A 20,083-nucleotide genomic window follows, 5' to 3' on the forward strand; every position below is an offset into this window, starting at 1 on the left:
CAGGCTCTGCTAACACGCATGTCGTTGTGTCCTTGGTCAAGACGCTTAACCCAACATTGCTCCTGTAGCCTGACTACTACTACTACTGACCACAGTGTGTGAATGTTCGTTACTGATGGGCAGGTGTCACTGTATGGTTCTCCTGTCATCAGTGTGTGAATGGGTGAATGATGTCATGTAGTGTTAAAGCGCTTTGAGTGGTCGGAAGACTAGAAAAGCGCTGTACAAGTACAGACCATTTACCATTACCATTTACATACCGCGACGACTATTTTACGCTTCGGCGAGTTTGAATGTGGGCTTCCTTAGTTTAGCTCAGCTGTCTCGGATTAGCTGATTGTTAGCAGGCTGAAGCCGCGGTGCTTCAGCTGTGTAACACACTGTCGGCCAGCAGAGATCCATGCGCACCTTTCTGCTGCAATTCCTCGGCTGGATGAGACGGTCCGTTACAGGCGTCTCCAAACACGTCTAACGTAATAAACTCATTGCAGTTTCTGAAGCCTCACGCATTGACCGTGTGAGACACGCATTTCAACCATATCTCGCACGCCACATCGTGAGAAGACTAGGAGGCGGAGGCTTTTGATAGAACTGCTCGGTGCAAGTTAAAGATGTAGCAGCACAGAGCAGGTGGAGGAAAACCCGCAGGACTCAAGAGACACAAATGAAACCAAAAAATAAAGTGGAGACAAAGAGAAAGAAAAGACTGTTCAATGAAAAGTGGGGGTCCAGTTGAGTGGCTGGTTTATGATGCAGCCAAGAAAATCATGTATTGCACTGATGTTAAGGGGTCTCTTGTTGGGACAAGCAATTTCACAGTGGAAACAAAGGACCATGAATTTTCCGTTGGCCATGTCAAAAGCATTGCGAGTAAACAGACAAAGACAACAAAGTGTTGAGTTTATGTCCCTGGTCCTCATGAAGTTGGCGGAGCTTTACACCCTTGTCATTTGTTAAATTGACTTGCAAATAAATGCTTTGTTATTGGTTTCAGCTGAGCTTTTCCAAGGAGCACTTGAAAGCAGCATGTGAGCGTTGGCGTTTCTATGGTTGCGTTGCTATGGAGTACTGCCACAACAGGTTAGTATCTGAAGTAATTCATGTTCGTGTACTTAGCGTTAACTCTACCGTTGTCTCTGTTTGACTGGTCACCGTGTTAACGGTAAGCGGGGGGATATTGTCATGTCGTTAGTTTTTTCTGTTTTGGTAAAACCTGCTAAGCTAGCGGACGTTATCCTAGTTAACGTTATGTAACCAAACCAAGTTTAATAGTTTGTAGTTAAGCGATGGAAAAAACAACTGTCCTCTTCCTTGCGAACAGTATAAAACTATTCGTTTTCATCCCTAGCGTTAGGACTTTATTGGAGGACATGTATTCATTTCATTGGCCGACGGTGGGATGAGTGCCCAACTAAACGATTGGTGCTTGAATGTATAAGAATCAACGTTAGATCCCGTATCCGTCTCTCTTGTATTCAAACATGCAACAGTCAGTCCTAGCTAACTATTCCTTCAAGCCTGCATGGAACACGTACATATGCTGTAATGTGTACTACACGGAAATAATACGTTATCTTATTAGTGTATTTAGGGGAGTTAGTATAATCTAACTAGTTCTTCAAACATCAGTAAACGGTTGTACCTAGTAAGACATTCGATTGTTATCAACGCCATTAGTGATGTCTTCTACCTAACGTTATTTAAGGTTTTCACATGGTTCCACTGGAACACATTAATGGGCTATTGCCAGGATTACAGTCATAGTGATACAGTAGCTGTGTTCCATAGTGGTTAGGTGTCAATAACTTAAAGAACATGCAGGTTTATATAGCATATAGTTCACAGCCACCAAATCAATACACGAATGCTAAACATACTACTGCTGCTTCTACAGCGTGCTGATGTTCTTGTACAATACATCTATCTTCTTGTTGTTGCAGTATTTGTAAGTTGCCCTCCAGCTGCAAGCGTCTCTGGTCGAATTTGACCAACAACACAGATGATGAAATCTTCATGAAACAGACACAGACATGTTGAAGAATGAGCAAGTGAAGCGGCAGTCTCTGAAACAAGCGGTTCTGGCCAACCAGTGGGGATCTGTGGTGTCCAACACAGGGAGCTTGGCTCACGAGAGAACTTCCCGGCAACAACTTGAAATGTGTATCGGCCACCATGACCAAAACAAATACACACTACGTTGTAAGCAGAAGGCTGACTGCCTACAGCAGAGAGATGAAGATGGATTCAGTGATGATGAAACAGAGGATTGTCAGCTTTATGATAGCCTTGATGCAGCATCACACAACCATGCCAAATGTACCCCCACCCCGTTACAGACTGAATATGCAGACACAAGGTAAGTTACTCCATTTCTGCAGTGCTGCGATGTAACACACACACATCGAGCCTCAGTTAGTGTGGTAAGAGGTGTGTTGTGTTGCGCATCACAGGCATTAAATAATGGAATCAGGCTGCAATGAACACGTTCTGAGTATATATCATTTTGGCAAAGTCAGAACTGTGATTCTGTTTCTTCATTTGTGCCAATGAAGAGACAGAGACATCTGGTGGTTTGTCAGGCTCACAGCACTACACATATGAGGAACCAAGACACTCACTCATCAACACATTTGAGAGGTTTTGGTTCCTCATATGTGTAATAATAGTCTGTACTTCTCTGGTTTAGAAGCATTTCACATCATGAAGATGGCAGTGTGTGTGTGTGACAGTGCGACCTCCTGTGTTTGACATCATGGTTGATATAAAGTTGCAATCAAAATTACTCGACCCCCATTGTGTATTAGGCTTATTAGCAGTAACAATAAAAAAATAACAGTAAAATAGTTGAATAATTGAATTAGTTTAATAAAACAAATATTACCATGGTTGTCATCCAAATTCAACACCTGATTTCTTTTTTTTCCATAAATCTATTTGGATTTTTAACTTAACAAGTTAGAACTCAAGAACTTTACAATGCAAGAGAAGACATGAGACAAAAAAGGGGGAAATAAAGCAAGGAAAAAACCCCCAATTAAACAAGACAAAAAAGACAAAACAGAAAATAAAAATAAAATAACTACAGCAAATAATATCACAATCGCGCAGAGTTCTTCTCAGTTGTATCATCACGTCGAGACAGTATTAGTACAAGTGTTTTTAATCTGGCAGGGTACAGTTGAGCCTGAAGGGCTTCATCCTGTCTAAGACTGGTCTAAAGGATGACCTTCCAATGTCCACTTATACCAATCGCCCGTCGAAGGTGTATCTGTAGAAATCCAGAAACTGACTGACTGCTACAGAAGACTATTATCTTTTGTGCTATATACAATATATTCCAAACAGTTTAGCGTTGTTGCTACTCCTTGCACTGCTCACTTTGGCTGGCAGAATACATGGCAGGGTTAAAGCTCCAAGTCATACCCGATCAAGGAAACCACTTTGTCCTTCTCTCTCCAAAATATTTGTATATTTCCAAAACATGTAAGTACCAGCTTCAGAATTACATTTACTCATGTAGGAGAACCTAGGCCAAGCCTCCCCCTCAGTGGGGCTGTACAAGGCAGTCTGCGTAATATTTTAAATGATCTTTCTCTGTCTGTGCTACAGTTCAAAATCGTAAGTGTATTTTCCATAATTAATGTCCATGTATTTTCTTCTGGCATCTGACACTCTAGAAAAGGTGAGGGGTGGCAGTCTGGGATAGGGTCTGTATGGGTGAGGTTGATGGGGGGGCAGCAGGACGGAGTTAAAGTTATCAGTAAGAGCAGTCTGTTGTCACGTCTTATGTGTATTTAAAAACAACGTCACCTAACTTAAGTCATTTTATAAACTAAGTTGTGATGTTATATATTATAACATATTATAATATTAATATGATAACATTTCTATCGGTATATATTTGAGTGAATTCTATTTCATAACGTTACATTTACAAAAGTGAAAATCCTCTGTGCTGTTAGCTCACCTGCCTCCGTCCTAAATAAATTAAATCCTTGTCGTCCCGCGCTGCATGATGGGATATGCTGGGCCCCAAAGGATAGATCAAATGTGGCTCCTTTTAGGGCTGCGTCCCTCGACCAACTGAATGGGACAGCCGAGTTGCAGCCAAAGTGACATATGCGGCCGACAAATGCGTCCTTAAGGATGCAACTTAGCGGAATTGGGACAAGGCCAAGACAAGACACAATCTGTGGTTTTAACTCAAAATTGTTGTAGTCTGTGTCTTTCAACTAAGGCAAACTTAACTCTGGCAGAGAGCCGCTACACAAACAACCATGAATACCCTCAGTTTTCACTTATATTACTGGTCTTGAACATTCACCCTTGCGCTGCTCCACTGCAATGACCGAAAGCCCCCGAAAGTGGATGTATTTCCCTTCTTCTCATGACATCACAATAGCCACAGAAAAACATACAAAATCCAAACTGTAAAGGAAAACACCTGTCAATATTTCATTGACGGGTTCATTTAATTATTGAGGATTTATACAGACTCTCATGACTTGGGGTCATTTCAGCATCTCATGTTTAAAATACACGCTTTGTAAAGAAAAACAGACTTTTATTTGTGATTAATCTAGATTAATGAATATCGAAATGTGAGATTAATTCTTATTTTTTCATTTATTTAATTGTTTTTTTCCATTATTTTTTGTTTCTATTGACAGTGCTACTGAAAAAGGAACCTGCGGGCTTAATTTTCCTGGTGATATAGTAGATGTTATGTATGTTATCTAATTATTGTCAGTGTAGCCTTGTGGATAACAATAATTACATAAACGTGGCATTATATTAACTACTCACCATGATGAGATTGGGATGGGCCTGTCCTTGTTCAATTTGCCTATTGAACTTGACCGTCAATTTCAATGTCTGTAACAAATTCATTGAAATTAACCAGATAATAGTGACGCTTAGATTGCATACAGCAAGGAGAATGGCAGCAGCAATCAAACCTTTTACATTTAAACATTACATGGATGATGAAAGATAAATAGCCCTCATTCATCACTTAACAATGAAGTGGTGTCAGTTATTTAATGAGATACAGGCACTGATGGCACATTGTAGAGAAAATGGCCTAATTCAGGAGCTTTCACAATAACAGCTTTCATTTGAGGTAAATTAGATTTTTGTCTTGTTTGGGTGGATCACAATAAGTGGTCACTCGTAGTCCATTAACAAGGATCATTGTTGATGAAAAGGAGATGTCTCTTTCTGTCTTTTGAAGGGACAGGGGTAGGCATCTATGGTGAGAACAATACTACATATTTTTTGGAGCTCCATTCTTTCTCTTTCTGTTTTCTTTCCAGCAGACACAGCCACAGCAATTTGCCTCTAAAATAGAGGAGGGGCATTCTCCATTTTCCCGTCATTAACCTGAACAGATTGATGTCCACCAAGTGTGGGTTCGCTTCCAAAGTACATTGTTTCAGAGGAAAATGACCATGACATGTTCTCACAAAAGGCTCCATTTCATTGAGCCGAGGCAGTGGACAGTCCCATTCCCATCATCGTGTTCTCATAGTCCTCCTCAAAGCGAGTAAGCCCTTTCACACAGTGCCACTGCATAGTTTACAAACGCAAGGGGCATTTCTCATTCAAGTAAAAGATTCCTATTTAAGCAACTCCATTCATTCCTCTTGACAATGCTTTACACCTCGCTCAAAATATTGCAAAAGGATATTTGAGTGTAGTAATTTTTTTTATTTTCCCATTCAGTGTTTGTAACAATATTTCTCCTGCTTTTGTATGTGCCAGTATTTTCATGTCTGTATCTTGGGCAAGAAATATTAGGCTGTGGTGTCTGCCAGTGTTGCAAGCATCACTTCCAGCTGCATGTTGTCTATAATGCATTCTCCAACTTGTATGAGTCTGAGTCATTAGAGAGACATCCCTTACCCTTTTGGCCTCATCCAAGTGAAGGGCCCTACACCTAGGCAACCCTCCCCCCGACGCACAACATAACGGCAGGAGAATTAGGCTCCCTTCGTCCTCTCCGTAAGCACAACAAAGAGGCTCTCCGCTATTTATTTTAATGAGATCTTTTCATCACCATCAGAAAGAGCATTTTAGTCTGCAATTTTCAAGCCATTTCATAAGCTGAAAATTGCCGTTTGTGAACCATTCCCCCCCTAGTAGCTCTCAAATACACTGTCGTTAATGAGCCTGGAGGTGAAAATACGAAAATTATCTGTAAATACAGGCACATAATCTCCCTCATCAGTTTCAATTTCAGAAGTCTCTGATAAGGCCCAGCTCTTTTTGTTTAAGGACAACATTATTCCACATTGTGTAATGCCTCTTGTTCCTTTGACCTTAAAGGCCAAGGGGACATTCACATCTTTTGGCTATGGGGATGTCAGCAATAAAGCTGCTTACCAACAGTTGAATCAGTTACTAATAATATAGTTTTTTTTCCCTGTACTGTGCATATGTGGACACATTTTGGGATTATTCAAAATTCTTACCTCCCTTATTGATTACAAATAGCAATATAGTTTTAACTTACTGATGTAACTGTTGGTCTTAGGCTAGATGTATTGAGCATATGATAAATATTGTTTGTTTTTTAACCTCACAGCCAGCTGCTCACTGACGATGCCTACTATGACCTACGCTATGACCCCAACTGGAGGACCAACCTGAGGGGAGCTGGCCGCTTCAACAAGAGTCCACACATTTCTGTTGAGGAATATTACCAGTTCCCGAAAGAGAAAGCTGCTCATCCACCTGTTGAGAGCAGAGAGCCTGTTACAAAAGGAGGATACAAATACATTGTTGCCACCAGTCCAGCTGTTCTGGTAACTCCGGATATGGCTGGCAATGAGCCTGACCAGCCGTACCGCCTCCACCCACAAGATGTTGAGACTAGCACACCAACATCTCCCCACTTTCATCACCATGCGTTACAATTCCGATCAGCAGTGGTTGACCTTTCAAAGCCACCCTGCAATAATCCTAAAGAGGAAAGGGACAAAAGTTTACTGACAGGTGATAAATGTAAGACCTTCTTCCAGCAAGAACCGAGATGTCCACAAGGCAGACTCACTGCAACAGAGCAAATGACCGCATTTCCCAAGGATTTGTTTAACAAAAAGCCGGAAAGACTGTCAGGGGAGATTGTGGAACGCAACAAAACAACCCTGGGACACAACACATCCAAACGTGGCTCGTATGCGAGTGTGCATGTACGTAAGCAGGATGTCAATAAGGTGCGTATATCATTTGGAGTTTTCTCAACCAAGAACATATGCTAATGGTTAGGATTCCTGGATTGTAATGGGATGAATTCTCATACAGCTCTTTAATGACCTCTTTTAGGGAGGACCTGTTGAAACAGGTTGCAATTACAGAAGCAGACAGCAGGAGCTGCACTAACATTGATAATGATTCTTTGGATGTCGAGCTCTTGTTACACCTGCTGGACCTAAGGTTAGGTTTTTCCGGGCACTACATGAAATATTGGAATATAACATGCAACATGAGCGAATGAATGTGATGATAGGGCTGCGTTATGTTTTGCGATATCTTTACCAATTACAATGTTTTAACCACAAAAGTCAGTTCTGTGGCTTGTTAGTGCGCATGTGCACAGCACAATATGTTGTTGTGTCTTTATGTCTTTCAGAGATCTGAAATCACTGTCCTCCCAAGTGAAAAGCAGTGCGAGTGTCAGTATATATATTTCTTCTTAGAAATACTTTTTATTGGCCGGTTCCTTAAATGTAGCTGTTCCCCTGAGCACAGTATAGGCCTAGATTGTTTTTTTTATTCATCATGACTCAAGTTAATGATCATTTAGGAATATTATTGGTATCTCTATACCCTTCATTGTCATCTCAGAGAATATCCTATGATGTGTGCCCTGACAGAGTCTAGAAAATTAATTTGGCAGAGGCGCATAGCTGTTTTCATCCGCCTTTCTCCACTATATGAAAAGAGCCAGGTCTGGCAATGTAGTGCTTATTATCGGTTGATGTGTACAACAAGAACATCAGAGACGCATGGTTACCAATAGGCTCTCAGAGATCCCTGCACCTGGCACAGTGGCATAATTGGTCAGGATGGCCCGTATTCCCCATTTGTTGGGCCACAAGACTGTTTGCTGGCTATAATACCCCCGAACCATCTGAGCCCCAGCCCTTGACAATGTCTCATATCACCACCATTTACATAGTCGAGAGCCGTTAGCTTTGTCCAATGGTAAACAGAGCCTTTCCCTTGTGTGTTGCCATTTCCCTCTAAATTCGCTTATTAGTTTTCCATTACCCTGTCTCCCCAAAGATGTGTCTTACTTAATGGGGACATAGAACTCAAAGGAAGATTAAGCTATGAATTGGCTATGTTCTGGCAAATGTATAGTGTATCAACAAAGCCGCTCAGAAATAGGCTTAAAGCAAGGTCATTTCTTTTATCATATTTTAAAAACAGTCTCACTAAAATACAGTAATATCAATATAAAAACTGCAGTTCTTTGCAGAATTGTGATTAAAATTCAAACAGGGAAAGAGGGAAATCCATCCAAAGAGGAATAAACATAGACAATTTGTGAGAACTTAGACAGTTAATTCTTCTCATCCATATGTGAGCATCAGCAAAATCAATACACCCCAACACGCCTTGGTGCCATCACCATGAGACTTGACTCATTGACTTGCATTATTGACTAATTATGAAATAAACGGCTGACTTAAGCATGCCAGTGGCAAATGCTCAAGGCATATTTTGTTTAATTGTTAAATCAATGCACAAACTGTTTCAACTGAGTCACAGTTTGTAGTTATTGAGTTATGTTTCACAATGAGCTTTGGAAAAGGTATGTTGAGTTTCATGAGCTTTGAATGAAATAATATATTTTTATAAGATCAAAGAACAGACTTTTGAGAATATTGCTATCTTCAACCTTCAGTATTTGATTTTTGGAAATATAATGTTAAAGGTCAGATAGAAAAACACTCAGATAACCACATATTATTTTGCAAAGCTTGTTGTGTTTCCTCCCACCCTTCCTTATCCGTGGCTCCTTGTGAAAGATAGCAACACTCCACATACAAATCACATCACTTTCACAAACCAATGTGTCCAGACAAGCCAGTTGTTAGGCCTTTATTAAAACAGCCCATTTGGTCTTTTGAAGAGCAAGGCCATCTGAAGTCAACTTGTGACAATTAGACGTGTTATTAAATGTACACAATTTCCTAATGCAGCAAATGTCTAGCTCAGCCAAGTGGCAGTAGCCATGATTGGCTTCATCGGGGTTTGGGCCTCCTTTGATAAACACAGAAGTAGCAGATCAATCTTCTGCTATTGCACTCACCCCTTAGAGTCCCTACTCCTCCGGTAGGCCCTCACTTCAAAGCGAGGGCAACATAATGTACAATCTTTTAATAGCTTTAGACCAAAGCTCTAGGGAGCTCTCTGCCACTGTATACCCTGCCTCAGTCTAAACACCTAATCAAGATTACCTGAGCTGGCCACAATAGCAGCTAAATGCAATTCAAGATCCACAGCCCCTTTGAAGTCTTCATTGCGGAAAGCAGATGTTTCCCGGATATGGGAGGTAATACAGCTTGCTGCAATTGCCAGACTTTGTTGTGACATCGTCTTACAGGGAAGCAATTATGAGCCTTCCAATTTAGGAAAAAAGATATTACACAGCTTAGCATGTTCAAAATGCAATACAGGCCTGATCATTTGCTCCAACTGACTGGGATGTTTATTATGGCTGACAGAAGGTAATGGCAGGGAGAATGGGTGAAGGTGTTTGTGATTGTGCTACACATGAAGTAGTCACTCACACTTGCTCCCGGCCATTATAAGAATGTTCTATCCTTACTGATCATCTGAAACAGTACCCTCATTTCTATAGGGCTCATTTCTAAATATTCCCTTTTCATTGGCCCGGTTAATTATCAAAAGCATGAAAATGTCCTCAAAAGCCACAGAGAGAAGACAATATAGCTTACATATTGAAATAGCATGATATCTAAATGGCTTGTCCAACAGTGCCCTGACTTCCTCTCAGTATAATAGCGGCATTTCAGCCTATTACATGCAATCACAAAGACAGATATCGATAGATGTGTTACGACTGGATCAACTCATTCCTTGTGACCTTCGCCTATTCAAGCTCACAGAAATGGTGGCATTCAGTACAGTCTTCAGCCGGTCAATACTATCGATCGACTAAGATCGTCCTCTACCACGGTGGGGAGTCCTGAAGTTTACTAAATGATTTTCATTAAAGCATTACCTGAGCATATTTCTGTGCCTCAATGGGTACATTAGGAACAACTGAAACAGTAAATGGGTGGACTATGAGGATGTCCATTCAATTAGACAGGTATTGATAGTAATGGATGCAATATTGATGCTACAATATTGATGTAACTTTAGTTTTGTTGAGTTTGATGGGCTTTATTAAAGGCGCCACTACTGTATAGACAGAGAATATATAACATTATTCTTCACAATGAGCACGTTACTTTCTCTTTATTTTGGATGCAAGCAATGCCTAAGAAAACAGCCAGCACAGAAGATCAAAAGGACTATTCAGAGACACAGTTGAGGGTAGGAGACTCTTGATCTTTTCCTTTGTCAGCCCTAGCAGCAGTGTGAAAATCTGGCAATAAGTAGTTACTTTTGCAGTATTGTGTATGGACTCTTCTGCTGCTGCAAAGTTGGGATCCCATCCCCTTATCTCCTAATTTCCTTCAGACAATATGCTCAGTGGCTGATGCTGTTGTTGTACTGTGGCTTGCCAGATATAGTTTTTCCTAAAAATAGAAAAATGAGTAGCCAAAGTGAAAAGAAAAGGATTTGAGAAACATTATTATTTTGAGCACTTGAGCAGCCACCATTGCGCTGCCAAGCAGATGAGGATGCATATTTTCCACTGGAATGGGAAAACCTGGTTGGTTGCTAAATCAGCGGCAATAGATGCATGATATTATGTTTCTTCATTTGAACAGGGACAATTTCCCCTCACTCATAGAGCTCTTGCTGAATAATTGTGTAAGATCATGCAAAGAAGATCTCCAGCTTATACTTGGGAATGAATTCTACCTATTATGAAGCGCTTGTGTTTCCCTGTCATTTTTTTCTCATGTGAATGTGTAGATTTAGAATTGATGCTATGCGTCCACACCAACTACAGATATAGGCCAAGCTAGACACACAACTGCAAAGGATATAGAAAGTCCAAATTTACAGCAGCATTCTTTGCCAATGAAGATGGGCACATTTAACACACAATTAGTGTTTGTTTGCAGGTAATACAAGACAGTATTCCAGATGGGTATGATGCTGACTGCCATATGCCATATATTTGGTTTTGTGAAAGAACACCCCTGCATACCAAAGTCACCATCGGTACCCTTTGGTACTGACTTTTTACATCAATAAAAAATGTTATTCTTAAACTGTTAATCCTTCTTTAGTCCCCAGGTACCCGGATCAGGGAAAGGAAGAAAGCCCAGCAGAAAGAACACCCCAAACCTCTTCTACCGCAGCAGCAGCCCCCAGCTGAGTGGGGAGACTGTCAGAGCTCCACATTGGCAGGAGCATCCGCTGTAACTAAGCCAAACCCTCAGAAGGCGATTTCATTGCAACCTTTGCTCCCCACCATCCACCTCAACGTCAGCCTTAACACTGCTTCCTATTTCCTTCCGTCAATCGGAGACCCGGATGGCCTTATAGATTTAGCATCTCTTCACAGTTGTCCACATTGGAGCCCTGCATCTGAAGATGAAATTGCTTCGTCCCCTGGATGTCAACAAATAAATCCAGGAATATCCTCCTGGATGTCTTGGAGACGGGTAAATCTGCCCCACCGAGACCAGGACAGTTGCTCCGAACAGCGGCAAAGGTGAACCATTTATACACTTTGTTTTCTGGACAACATGAGAAAGAGCTCACATTTTGAGGATTGCATTGGGAAAATTGGATATTTGCTGCACCCAATAATAGCGGTCAGATAGAAAAAAAGGAAAAAAGTATGTGAAAAAAACACTAGTGCCATTATAACCGGATGTTTCAATGAAATCCTAAATGACAGAATTCTTGTGATTTATTGACTAGCAATGAAGCACCATATGAAAAAAGAAAATGAATATAGGAATATGCAATATATCAAATATAATAATAGGAATATACATTTTTGTGTTGTAGTCTATATATTCATCCATCAATAACTTTGTTTCAGGGGAGCTGCATTGCAGTGGCCAATAACCTGTGAAGGGGAGGACCAGAAGGAAATTGCACAAAACCTCACTTTGTCACTGGGCTCCAGCTCTTACCCACTTCTGCCAGCTATAGGAAAGTCAATGACAGGAAAAGAGCCCGAGCAGAGCCCTGATGTGAACTCAGCCTATCCCGTCCATAGAAGCAGCTCGAAGGGCTACCTGGTTAAGATGGAGAAACAGAAACAACTAAGGACAAGAGTCCCATACAAGGTTGGTATGTCTGTGAGCTTCATTGGCGTCACAAAATGAGGGATACTAAACGCTAACAGGTGTTATATTATATTACATTGTTAGTGCATTATCTGTATGGCTGTCATCTAATCTGGGATGTCACACAGATAACAGAAAGCTCAACAACAACTCACCAAACACATGCTGAATAATTGCGTTCCAGTAAGAAAAATAAGAAGTAATTATTCAGTTTCACCTAACAAAAGTGACAGATGAATTTTTCAATTGAGTGGCATTTCCCTTTAATCCCCATGTACACGAGAGGTTACACAAATAAATGCCCCTTTGAAGATCCAGATAATCCCCTCAGCTGTCTCCATGCAGGGACAGCTTAATCCAGCAGGAGTGTTCTGGTGACTAAGGACACAAAACATCAGGTTAATTGTCTAGCTGCACTAAGCTACACTTAATTGCCATAAGATGATGACTATATAAACCACAGAGCTGCAGACTCTGAAAAGCCATTTAAAGATGTGTTAGAGGATATGGTGATTAGAAGGGAGAGAGTCTGTTAGGCACAGTGCCACTAAAGATGCCCATTTGCATTTAAAGATTTGCCTGCAGTTGTTCACTCCCCCTTTCCCTTGGTTTTCCGGGCTGAGATGTGTGCTGATGTTGGGTATATTTAATTACAGTAATGCTTTTTGTGGTTCAAGTCGGTACAAGTGTCACTGTTAAAACTGATCCCCGAATTGGTGCAAACTGGCAACAAGCAAAATGAATACTGTTATTGTTTTGCTCCCATACCTCCAGTTTTCCATAGTTACATAGCAGTTGGATTAACAACATCAAACGATGATGTTATATTGTGGGATCTCCAGATCACAACATTATAAATCTTTTCAGGCTTTAAGGAATGTGTGTTTGTCCAAGCAACTTGTGGCCAGTGTGTCTGTGTAACAAACCGTCTGAATCATCAGGTTGGCTTTAAGTACCATCATATAAGAGGATAATGCGCACATTAGCACATGACTGGCTATGAAAATGATACCCTTTTCTCCTGCAATGACCTCAACACAGACAGATTAATTATATTTTTGGACAATAGGTGAACTGTAGTCAACTATTTGATAATTTGATCAAAGAATGAGCCAAATTGAATTGTGGTAGTATCTGAAAAATGTGATTATGATAGAAAGGGCCACTCCAAAGTGTACCATATGTCTTGTTACCACAACCAACTATGGAGTAGGCTAGACCCATGAAAGATCAGAAAGGAACCTTCACATATCCACCTTGTGGTGCCGAGCACTCACCCTTTGACCTCCCGTTTCTCCCATCATGTTAGCCATCATGTCTGACGAGATTACAGGCTCAACTTGTAAAGCAGTCTTATTGCAGAACCCGGGCATGAAAGCAGATGAGCGTGTCTTAGTGGTGGAGTGAGCGGGGAGGGGGCTTGGAAAGAAAGGTACCCTGTTGTGTGCATGGCCAATGGCTAAAGCAAACTGAAATCCTCCTATCGAAAAAGCAGCCAGTCTGGAATGATGAGCCCCCTTTGTCTGGGGTGGCTTGTGGATTGCATGCCGCCATGCACATATGGTGTCACACACACCCACATACACACCACACAGGCACGCACGCACACATACACACCACACACGCATGCACGCACACATACACACCACACACGCATGCACACACCCACACGCAAACCATCACCAGTGGCTGCTTCGGAGTGGGTATACAGTACATCTTTGTTTCTTTGCGAGTATTACTTGTACCACTTCAGCTTCTCCTCATCCTCCGGTTCTCTGAGAAAAATACTTTATATCATATCAAAGCCTGACAAGGAAATATTGCATGCAATGCAATATCCTTTAAAAGCTCACTACTCTGTTTGTGTGAAGTCGTTTAACGACCACTGATGCACACAAATGTATAGGAGTAATAGGTAGGATATAAGAGTAATAGGTTCCTGGATTATTAGTCAATTTTAAATAGAAGCTATTGGTCAAAACCCTAAGTAATTAATTTCAAATCCATTTATTTTATTTTGTAAATCCCAAATTACAGATTTGTCTCAGAGGGCTTTAAAGTCTGTACTGCGACATCCCCTGTCCCAAAACCCTGCAGGATAAACTCTCCAAAAAAAGAAAAACCCTTCTATGGGGAGAAAAAGGAAGAAACCTTAGGACGGCAGAGGAGGGATCCCTCTCCGGGGATGGACAGACTACAATGAATGTCATGTGTACAGAATGAACAACGTAAAAGATGTACAGTACGTTCAATGCAATATGACAGTAATAAGTAGTCTTGGGTTACCACCAATGAGAAACAGTCATCAACCTTCAATACGGATCAATTTTTGGAAAATATAAATTATGATATAGTCGAAATTATGAGAGACGATATGGGCAGGCTCCTTTATAGTTTGATAAAGTTGCAAAGATATTCACAGAATCAGACTTCATTTTACCAATAATGACCGGTCTGCGAGCCGGACGCATTGGTCTTAATGTGCCAGTAATGATGGTAAATTCTACGGTCCACTAATGTATTGTTTTCAATCATGGTACCATTTTGACTGCCATCAAAATTAATTCAACACAGATCCTCTTCAATTAAGAAATCAAAAGTGTCACTTGTTGTTTGATCACACAAATGTGATCCCCCCCCCTCTTTGCCTTCCTCTCTGTTTCAGGCATACAGTCTGAAAGACTACAAGCAGCTGAAGTCAGATATAGTTCTGCAAGGCCTTGGTCCTGACTACACAGCTATAGAAGAGACAGTAAGTACTGACCTGCAACATCAGTCAGTGTCAACTCCGCAAAAATGTTCAATGGTGTTAGGCGTGTTAATTCATCCGCAAAAAAAAAAACTGCACAAAAAATATAAACATGTTAAAACATGCATTAACAGCCTGTCATTTGTTTTTATTAGAGGGACAGTGTGTAAGATTCAGGGGCATCTAGTGGTGTGCTGCAAGTTGCTACCAACTGAATACCCTTGACCTCCCCCCTCCCTTTCTAATTGTGTTGTGGAACAACGGTGATTGTTATCTTTAGGATTTTATTACAACTAGGGGCTATTCAAATCAATACTAGGTAGATCAACATACTTGAATAATTGCTTTTTACAAAAGAGACATTTACAAAAAAAATGCTGTTCTTATGTAAACAAAGCAGTGGTGGCCAATTGAATAAAGTTTTACTTTTGTTTACATGTATTGTAGTGAGACAGATATGCGTAGCGTAATAGGAAATGAGTTCTAATAAAAAAGCGATTTTGTGTATCAACTGTTCTTCATTCATAGGCTTCCATGCTGTTCGACGGATAAAATTACACCTCCAAAGCAAATAAGGGTACCTCTAAGATGTTAAGTGCTTTATGCTAGGATGCTTTTTTAAATCCCCAGCAGTGAAAAGTGAGCATGTTTGGCCAATTTACACCAGATTGAGCTCTGGGCATCTCCAGGTCCAAATTGTGAATGATATGTGTAAATGTTGCCCCCCTGAATGGCTGGCTGTGTTTGGTTTTGTTGGGCTGCGTGGAGAGGCTCTGCCGGGGGGAGCACGAAGAGAAAGGCCTTAAGAGAGAAATGGCTCAGTTAATTAAAACCCCTTTTATAATCTGCTTCTATTTCTCTCTCACTCCCTCTCTCGCTCTTTCACCGTCATCATGCTGAGAAACTGAAGCGACAGAAGCTGTATTCAAATGTGATCCGCGAGCAGAACAAAAAGATAAGTAGGATTCCCTTTCTGCTGGCCAAGGACCCGGAAGGCAATGACAACAAAGTTCCCAGGCTGAAGGTGCGTGGGTGCTCCTTTGAATGTGTGAAACCGCACATGTGTTTTTCACAACAGGCATGTGTGCTTGAGGTTGTTTAAGAGACAAGTTGTGACTAAGCGAAAAGACAAAGAGTGTATTTGATCAGGGAGAAGGTCTTTACATGGATCCAACCCGTAATCTGGGTTCTCTAAGCGGGACACTGCTGATCCTGGCTAGCCAGTCTGACACAGCTGGTTAGCAAAACATGAATATACATTAGAAGGAAATTACAGATTTTTTAAAATAATGAATAGCTTAACAGTTGTGCTCTTACTGTATGTGTATTTAAAGACATATACTTAAAGTAATTTACTACCAATAAACATAATATATACACAACCACACAATGATAAGTCAAAGATAGAAAGTTGTTGTCCTACAGAAAGCACTGACCAAAATCAATACAAGGGAAAGCCCCATGTCCATCGAATCAGACTTTAAGATACTAAATTCAGACTGGCAGTCGGCAGATTATGCAAAAAGCACCAAGTGCAGCACGACTGCGACTGTGAGAAACTTTTCAGCATATAAAATGCTCCCGCCTGCAGTTCAGTGATTCAGCGAGTACTTTCATTATGAGATTTGTATAAACTATTTATGCAGTTATTTATTACTTTGAGTTTGATCTTCAGTAATCCAAATGCATTTGTTGAAGTATTTTCACTTTCGTTTAGTTTCTTTTTTTCCCTGCTTCAAACTATTAATCCACTATTGGTTGACCTCTGGTGACATTTATTATAATCAATACTACAAATTATTAGGACTGAAACCTTTGTCCAGTCTCACAAAGTTTAGAAGTTAAATCCACCAACAATCACATAGTCATTAATAAAGGATTATACATCACATGTACTGTGTTGTATTTTGACGTACTGGTAAAGTTATATAACCATGACATGTACCCTGTGAAGTCAGATGAATACACTCTGAAAGGTCACAGTGGACAGAGGTTTTACTGAGTTATTTGAATACTTGTATACAGTAAATTAGTAGAGTGACATTTATGGGTCTCTGTCTATTTTTATCTTAGGCCTTGGAATATGCTAAAACCATAGCCAAACCCCCTCTACAGTTTCCACCACGGCAGAGACAGAAACCAGTCCAGTCCAAAGGCTTCCCTGAGCATGCTTCTGACATGGATGTCCCTCATATGGCCGTACTAGAAGTCCTTAGAAAACGGCATGAAGAAGAAAAGCAGGCCGTGTCACTCTTCAGAAAACAACATGCTGTCTGAGGCAAGGTGAATCGATCCCATTTAACCATGCCACAGTGGTCTTTGGTTTGGTACTGCAGCATACAAAAATAGATTTTACTCATTAAAAAGTTTACTAATGAAATCCTACTAGTTTGAAATATAAATCAGTTTTTTATGCACTCACATTATATCTAAGATTGGAACTGGTGTCCATTAATATATAAAGGACTGCAGCATTTCTGCCTTGGCTTTACTACTCAGTCGTAACTATGGGTTCCTTCTTACATCCGAATCAATGCATTTACTCCAATTCATGTGTTTTAGCAAAATCACTTTTCCTTCAGTTCATTTGAATGTGAGTAGAGGGTTTGGGATTAAAATAAATAAATAACTCAGTTGTGAAAATTTGAACCAGCATCCTCTCTGGAAAAAACGTGAGCCTGTAAACATCACATTCAGGAAGCAAATCAAAGCAGTGATCAATGGGCCAATAAAGTGAAATAGGATAATAAAACGTGTGTCACTAACATGGGCCAACTGTGCGAAAAAGATCTTTGGATGAATTCTGTTGTCATGCGTTGTCTATTACATCCAACTCGTTGCTCATGAATTCTTCCCCAGTGTACTAAAATAAATAATGAAGCATCTGGTTCTTAATCCATCCTTCCTGTTTCTGTAGTATCTATTTACACACACACAGGAACCATCTTATCACAAGCAGCAGAGACTTTTACACATTACATATACATACATTTTCTATTCTATGCACTACATTGGTTTAGGTGGTATACTATTATACAGTATACCACCTAAACCAGATGGCAGATATTTGCCTTTCTCTGAGTGTCACTGGAAACCTTTCCTTACTCCAATGATGTGCAACTAGCGTTGGATGTCACTCAAAGCACTATGGCTTTTTATCTTCATGAACGAGTCCACCTAATTAACTATCCCACAGCACTGTCCAATGCCCACACTCTTCATCTTTCCCAATATTGTTGTTTTCCCCATATCACTTTGTCTCCTCTTATTACACAGTGTTTAACCTAGAATATTCCACACGCCTTTTTGTTGTGGGTCATGGTCATTTTTTCACGGGGAAGAAAACCTGCTCAAATGAAGATGACACTTTGAAGCGCCCTGATTTGCTCACGGTGCCGTATTTTGTAGCCGTATTGTGAGTAGTAACTCCTCCCCAACACAAAGCACTCTCAAGCAGCTCATTTTACTAATTGAACCCTCAGATCATTATCAAAGCCCTATTTACCTCTGTGCAATATTTTAATGAGATTATAGTCTCTATTTATCCCATCATGGACTCTTTGAAGCCCTGTGTTTTTAGTGTTAAGTCCTCAGATGCATGGTTGGAAACAAAGGACCAAGCCCTTTTTAATTTAATGAGAAACACCGCCTATCTAGACTGAGTCTCGTTGCTTCTTTTTAGGTCCCACCTACTTGTTTTTTGCCATTGAAATTCAGTTAATTGAACGAGTCTGTCTCCGTTATACAAGAAGGGGCCAAATTAGCATCCCTTTCTGCCCATTGGGAAGCTAAGGCAGACAAGGAGGCTTTGATGTGAGAAGCACACTTTCAGTAGGCGGCAGGCTTCCTGAAAATTAGCTGATGGCCCTGCTATTAGGTCCAAATGCAGATGCGTCCATGTGTTGCAAAACGCTTAATCTTTTAATTGATCACCTTCTGCATGGCCTGTTCTCCACGTAGTCCGTTTCCCCCACCGCCTGTTAATCCCAAGCACATATTGAAAATTACACAAATGGCTTTTTTTTTTAAAAGGATGGCAACTCCAGCATGAAGGACCAGAGAGGAACAGTTGTTATTGTGCAATGTGGCAATGTTAAAACTAATGAATACATGCAAATGTGGCAAAGTAGATTTTATGTTGATATACAAGTGAATAAATAAAATAACCCTGAAATGGTGCAAAAGCGTCCACCATATAGCTTATTACACACACTGTTAAAGGAAATCCAATCTCCAAATCATAAAATCATGTTACCAGATTGCACACATCAAAAATCTTTGGAATGTATTTACAGTAAAATGACACAATGTACAGCTACTTTTATGGAATCTGTACAATTTGTACCCCCTTTTTTTTAAAGAATAATACAACGAAAAAAGTATATTTTCCACCTCAAAACGGAGCTTCTGATAGAAATAATAAGTTCATGATAAAGTTCAAATACAAGATATTTCCATGTGCACATTCTGCAGTGAACAAACAGATGAATGGCTGCACAAGAAATACATTAACTGTCTTGAACTATACCGCATTTTTTGCAAATTAATTCGTGCAAAATTAATAGTTTTTAGGTCAAACACATCATATTAAACTACTAACGGTGTTGATATTAGCTAAAAGTAAACGACAAAAATATATTTATGAACAAAAATAAGGTTACTGGATTTCTAAGCACTATACTTCTGAAGAATTTTCAAAGACCAGCAGAATTGCTGACATAATCAGACGCGTTCAACATAGTTGCGACACCATCATTATTTTCATTTGAAGTAATGAACCATTATGTCCGATTATGTATATTTCCATCCTTGGACTGATATAAATGCTTTTCTTGATCGAAGTCGACGACTTATGTGTTATTATAGACATTATGTG

The 20,083-nt window shown here is 40.3% G+C and overlaps 1 protein-coding gene across 5 annotated transcripts; it reads left to right on the forward strand.

The window, feature by feature from the left end:
* Positions 1 to 942: 942 nt before the first annotated feature.
* jhy (junctional cadherin complex regulator) lies at positions 943 to 18,102 on the forward strand. Of its 5 annotated transcripts, none has more exons than XR_005712719.2 (8): positions 943 to 1,080; positions 1,941 to 2,356; positions 6,587 to 7,217; positions 11,445 to 11,872; positions 12,209 to 12,458; positions 15,124 to 15,210; positions 15,736 to 16,231; positions 17,281 to 18,102. XR_005712719.2 is itself a non-coding variant. In XM_040182519.2 (8 exons), the coding sequence occupies exons 2-8, from the start codon at positions 2,031 to 2,033 to the stop codon at positions 17,482 to 17,484; spliced, it is 2,055 nt and encodes a 684-aa protein (XP_040038453.1). In that variant the 5' UTR covers positions 943 to 1,080; positions 1,941 to 2,030; the 3' UTR covers positions 17,485 to 18,102. The 5 variants fall into 5 exon arrangements, 3 of the variants coding, with proteins under 3 accessions (XP_040038453.1, XP_040038454.1, XP_077963463.1); XM_040182519.2 differs by having other exon boundaries at positions 16,103 to 16,231; XR_013468465.1 differs by having other exon boundaries at positions 1,061 to 1,162.
* Positions 18,103 to 20,083: the final 1,981 nt, after the last annotated feature.

The sequence above is a fragment of the Gasterosteus aculeatus genome, chromosome 7, assembly GCF_964276395.1.
Source record: "Gasterosteus aculeatus chromosome 7, fGasAcu3.hap1.1, whole genome shotgun sequence".
NCBI lineage: Eukaryota > Metazoa > Chordata > Actinopteri > Perciformes > Gasterosteidae > Gasterosteus > Gasterosteus aculeatus.

Bases quoted from the DNA above. Each gene is read 5' to 3' on its own strand.
- jhy (XM_040182519.2), top strand. From the start codon at position 2,031: ATGTTGAAGAATGAGCAAGTGAAGCGGCAGTCTCTGAAACAAGCGGTT. The intron at 7,218-11,444 runs GTGCGTATATCA...ATCCTTCTTTAG, and splicing joins GTAAGCAGGATGTCAATAAG to TCCCCAGGTACCCGGATCAG. The intron at 12,459-15,123 runs GTTGGTATGTCT...TCTCTGTTTCAG, and splicing joins GGACAAGAGTCCCATACAAG to GCATACAGTCTGAAAGACTA.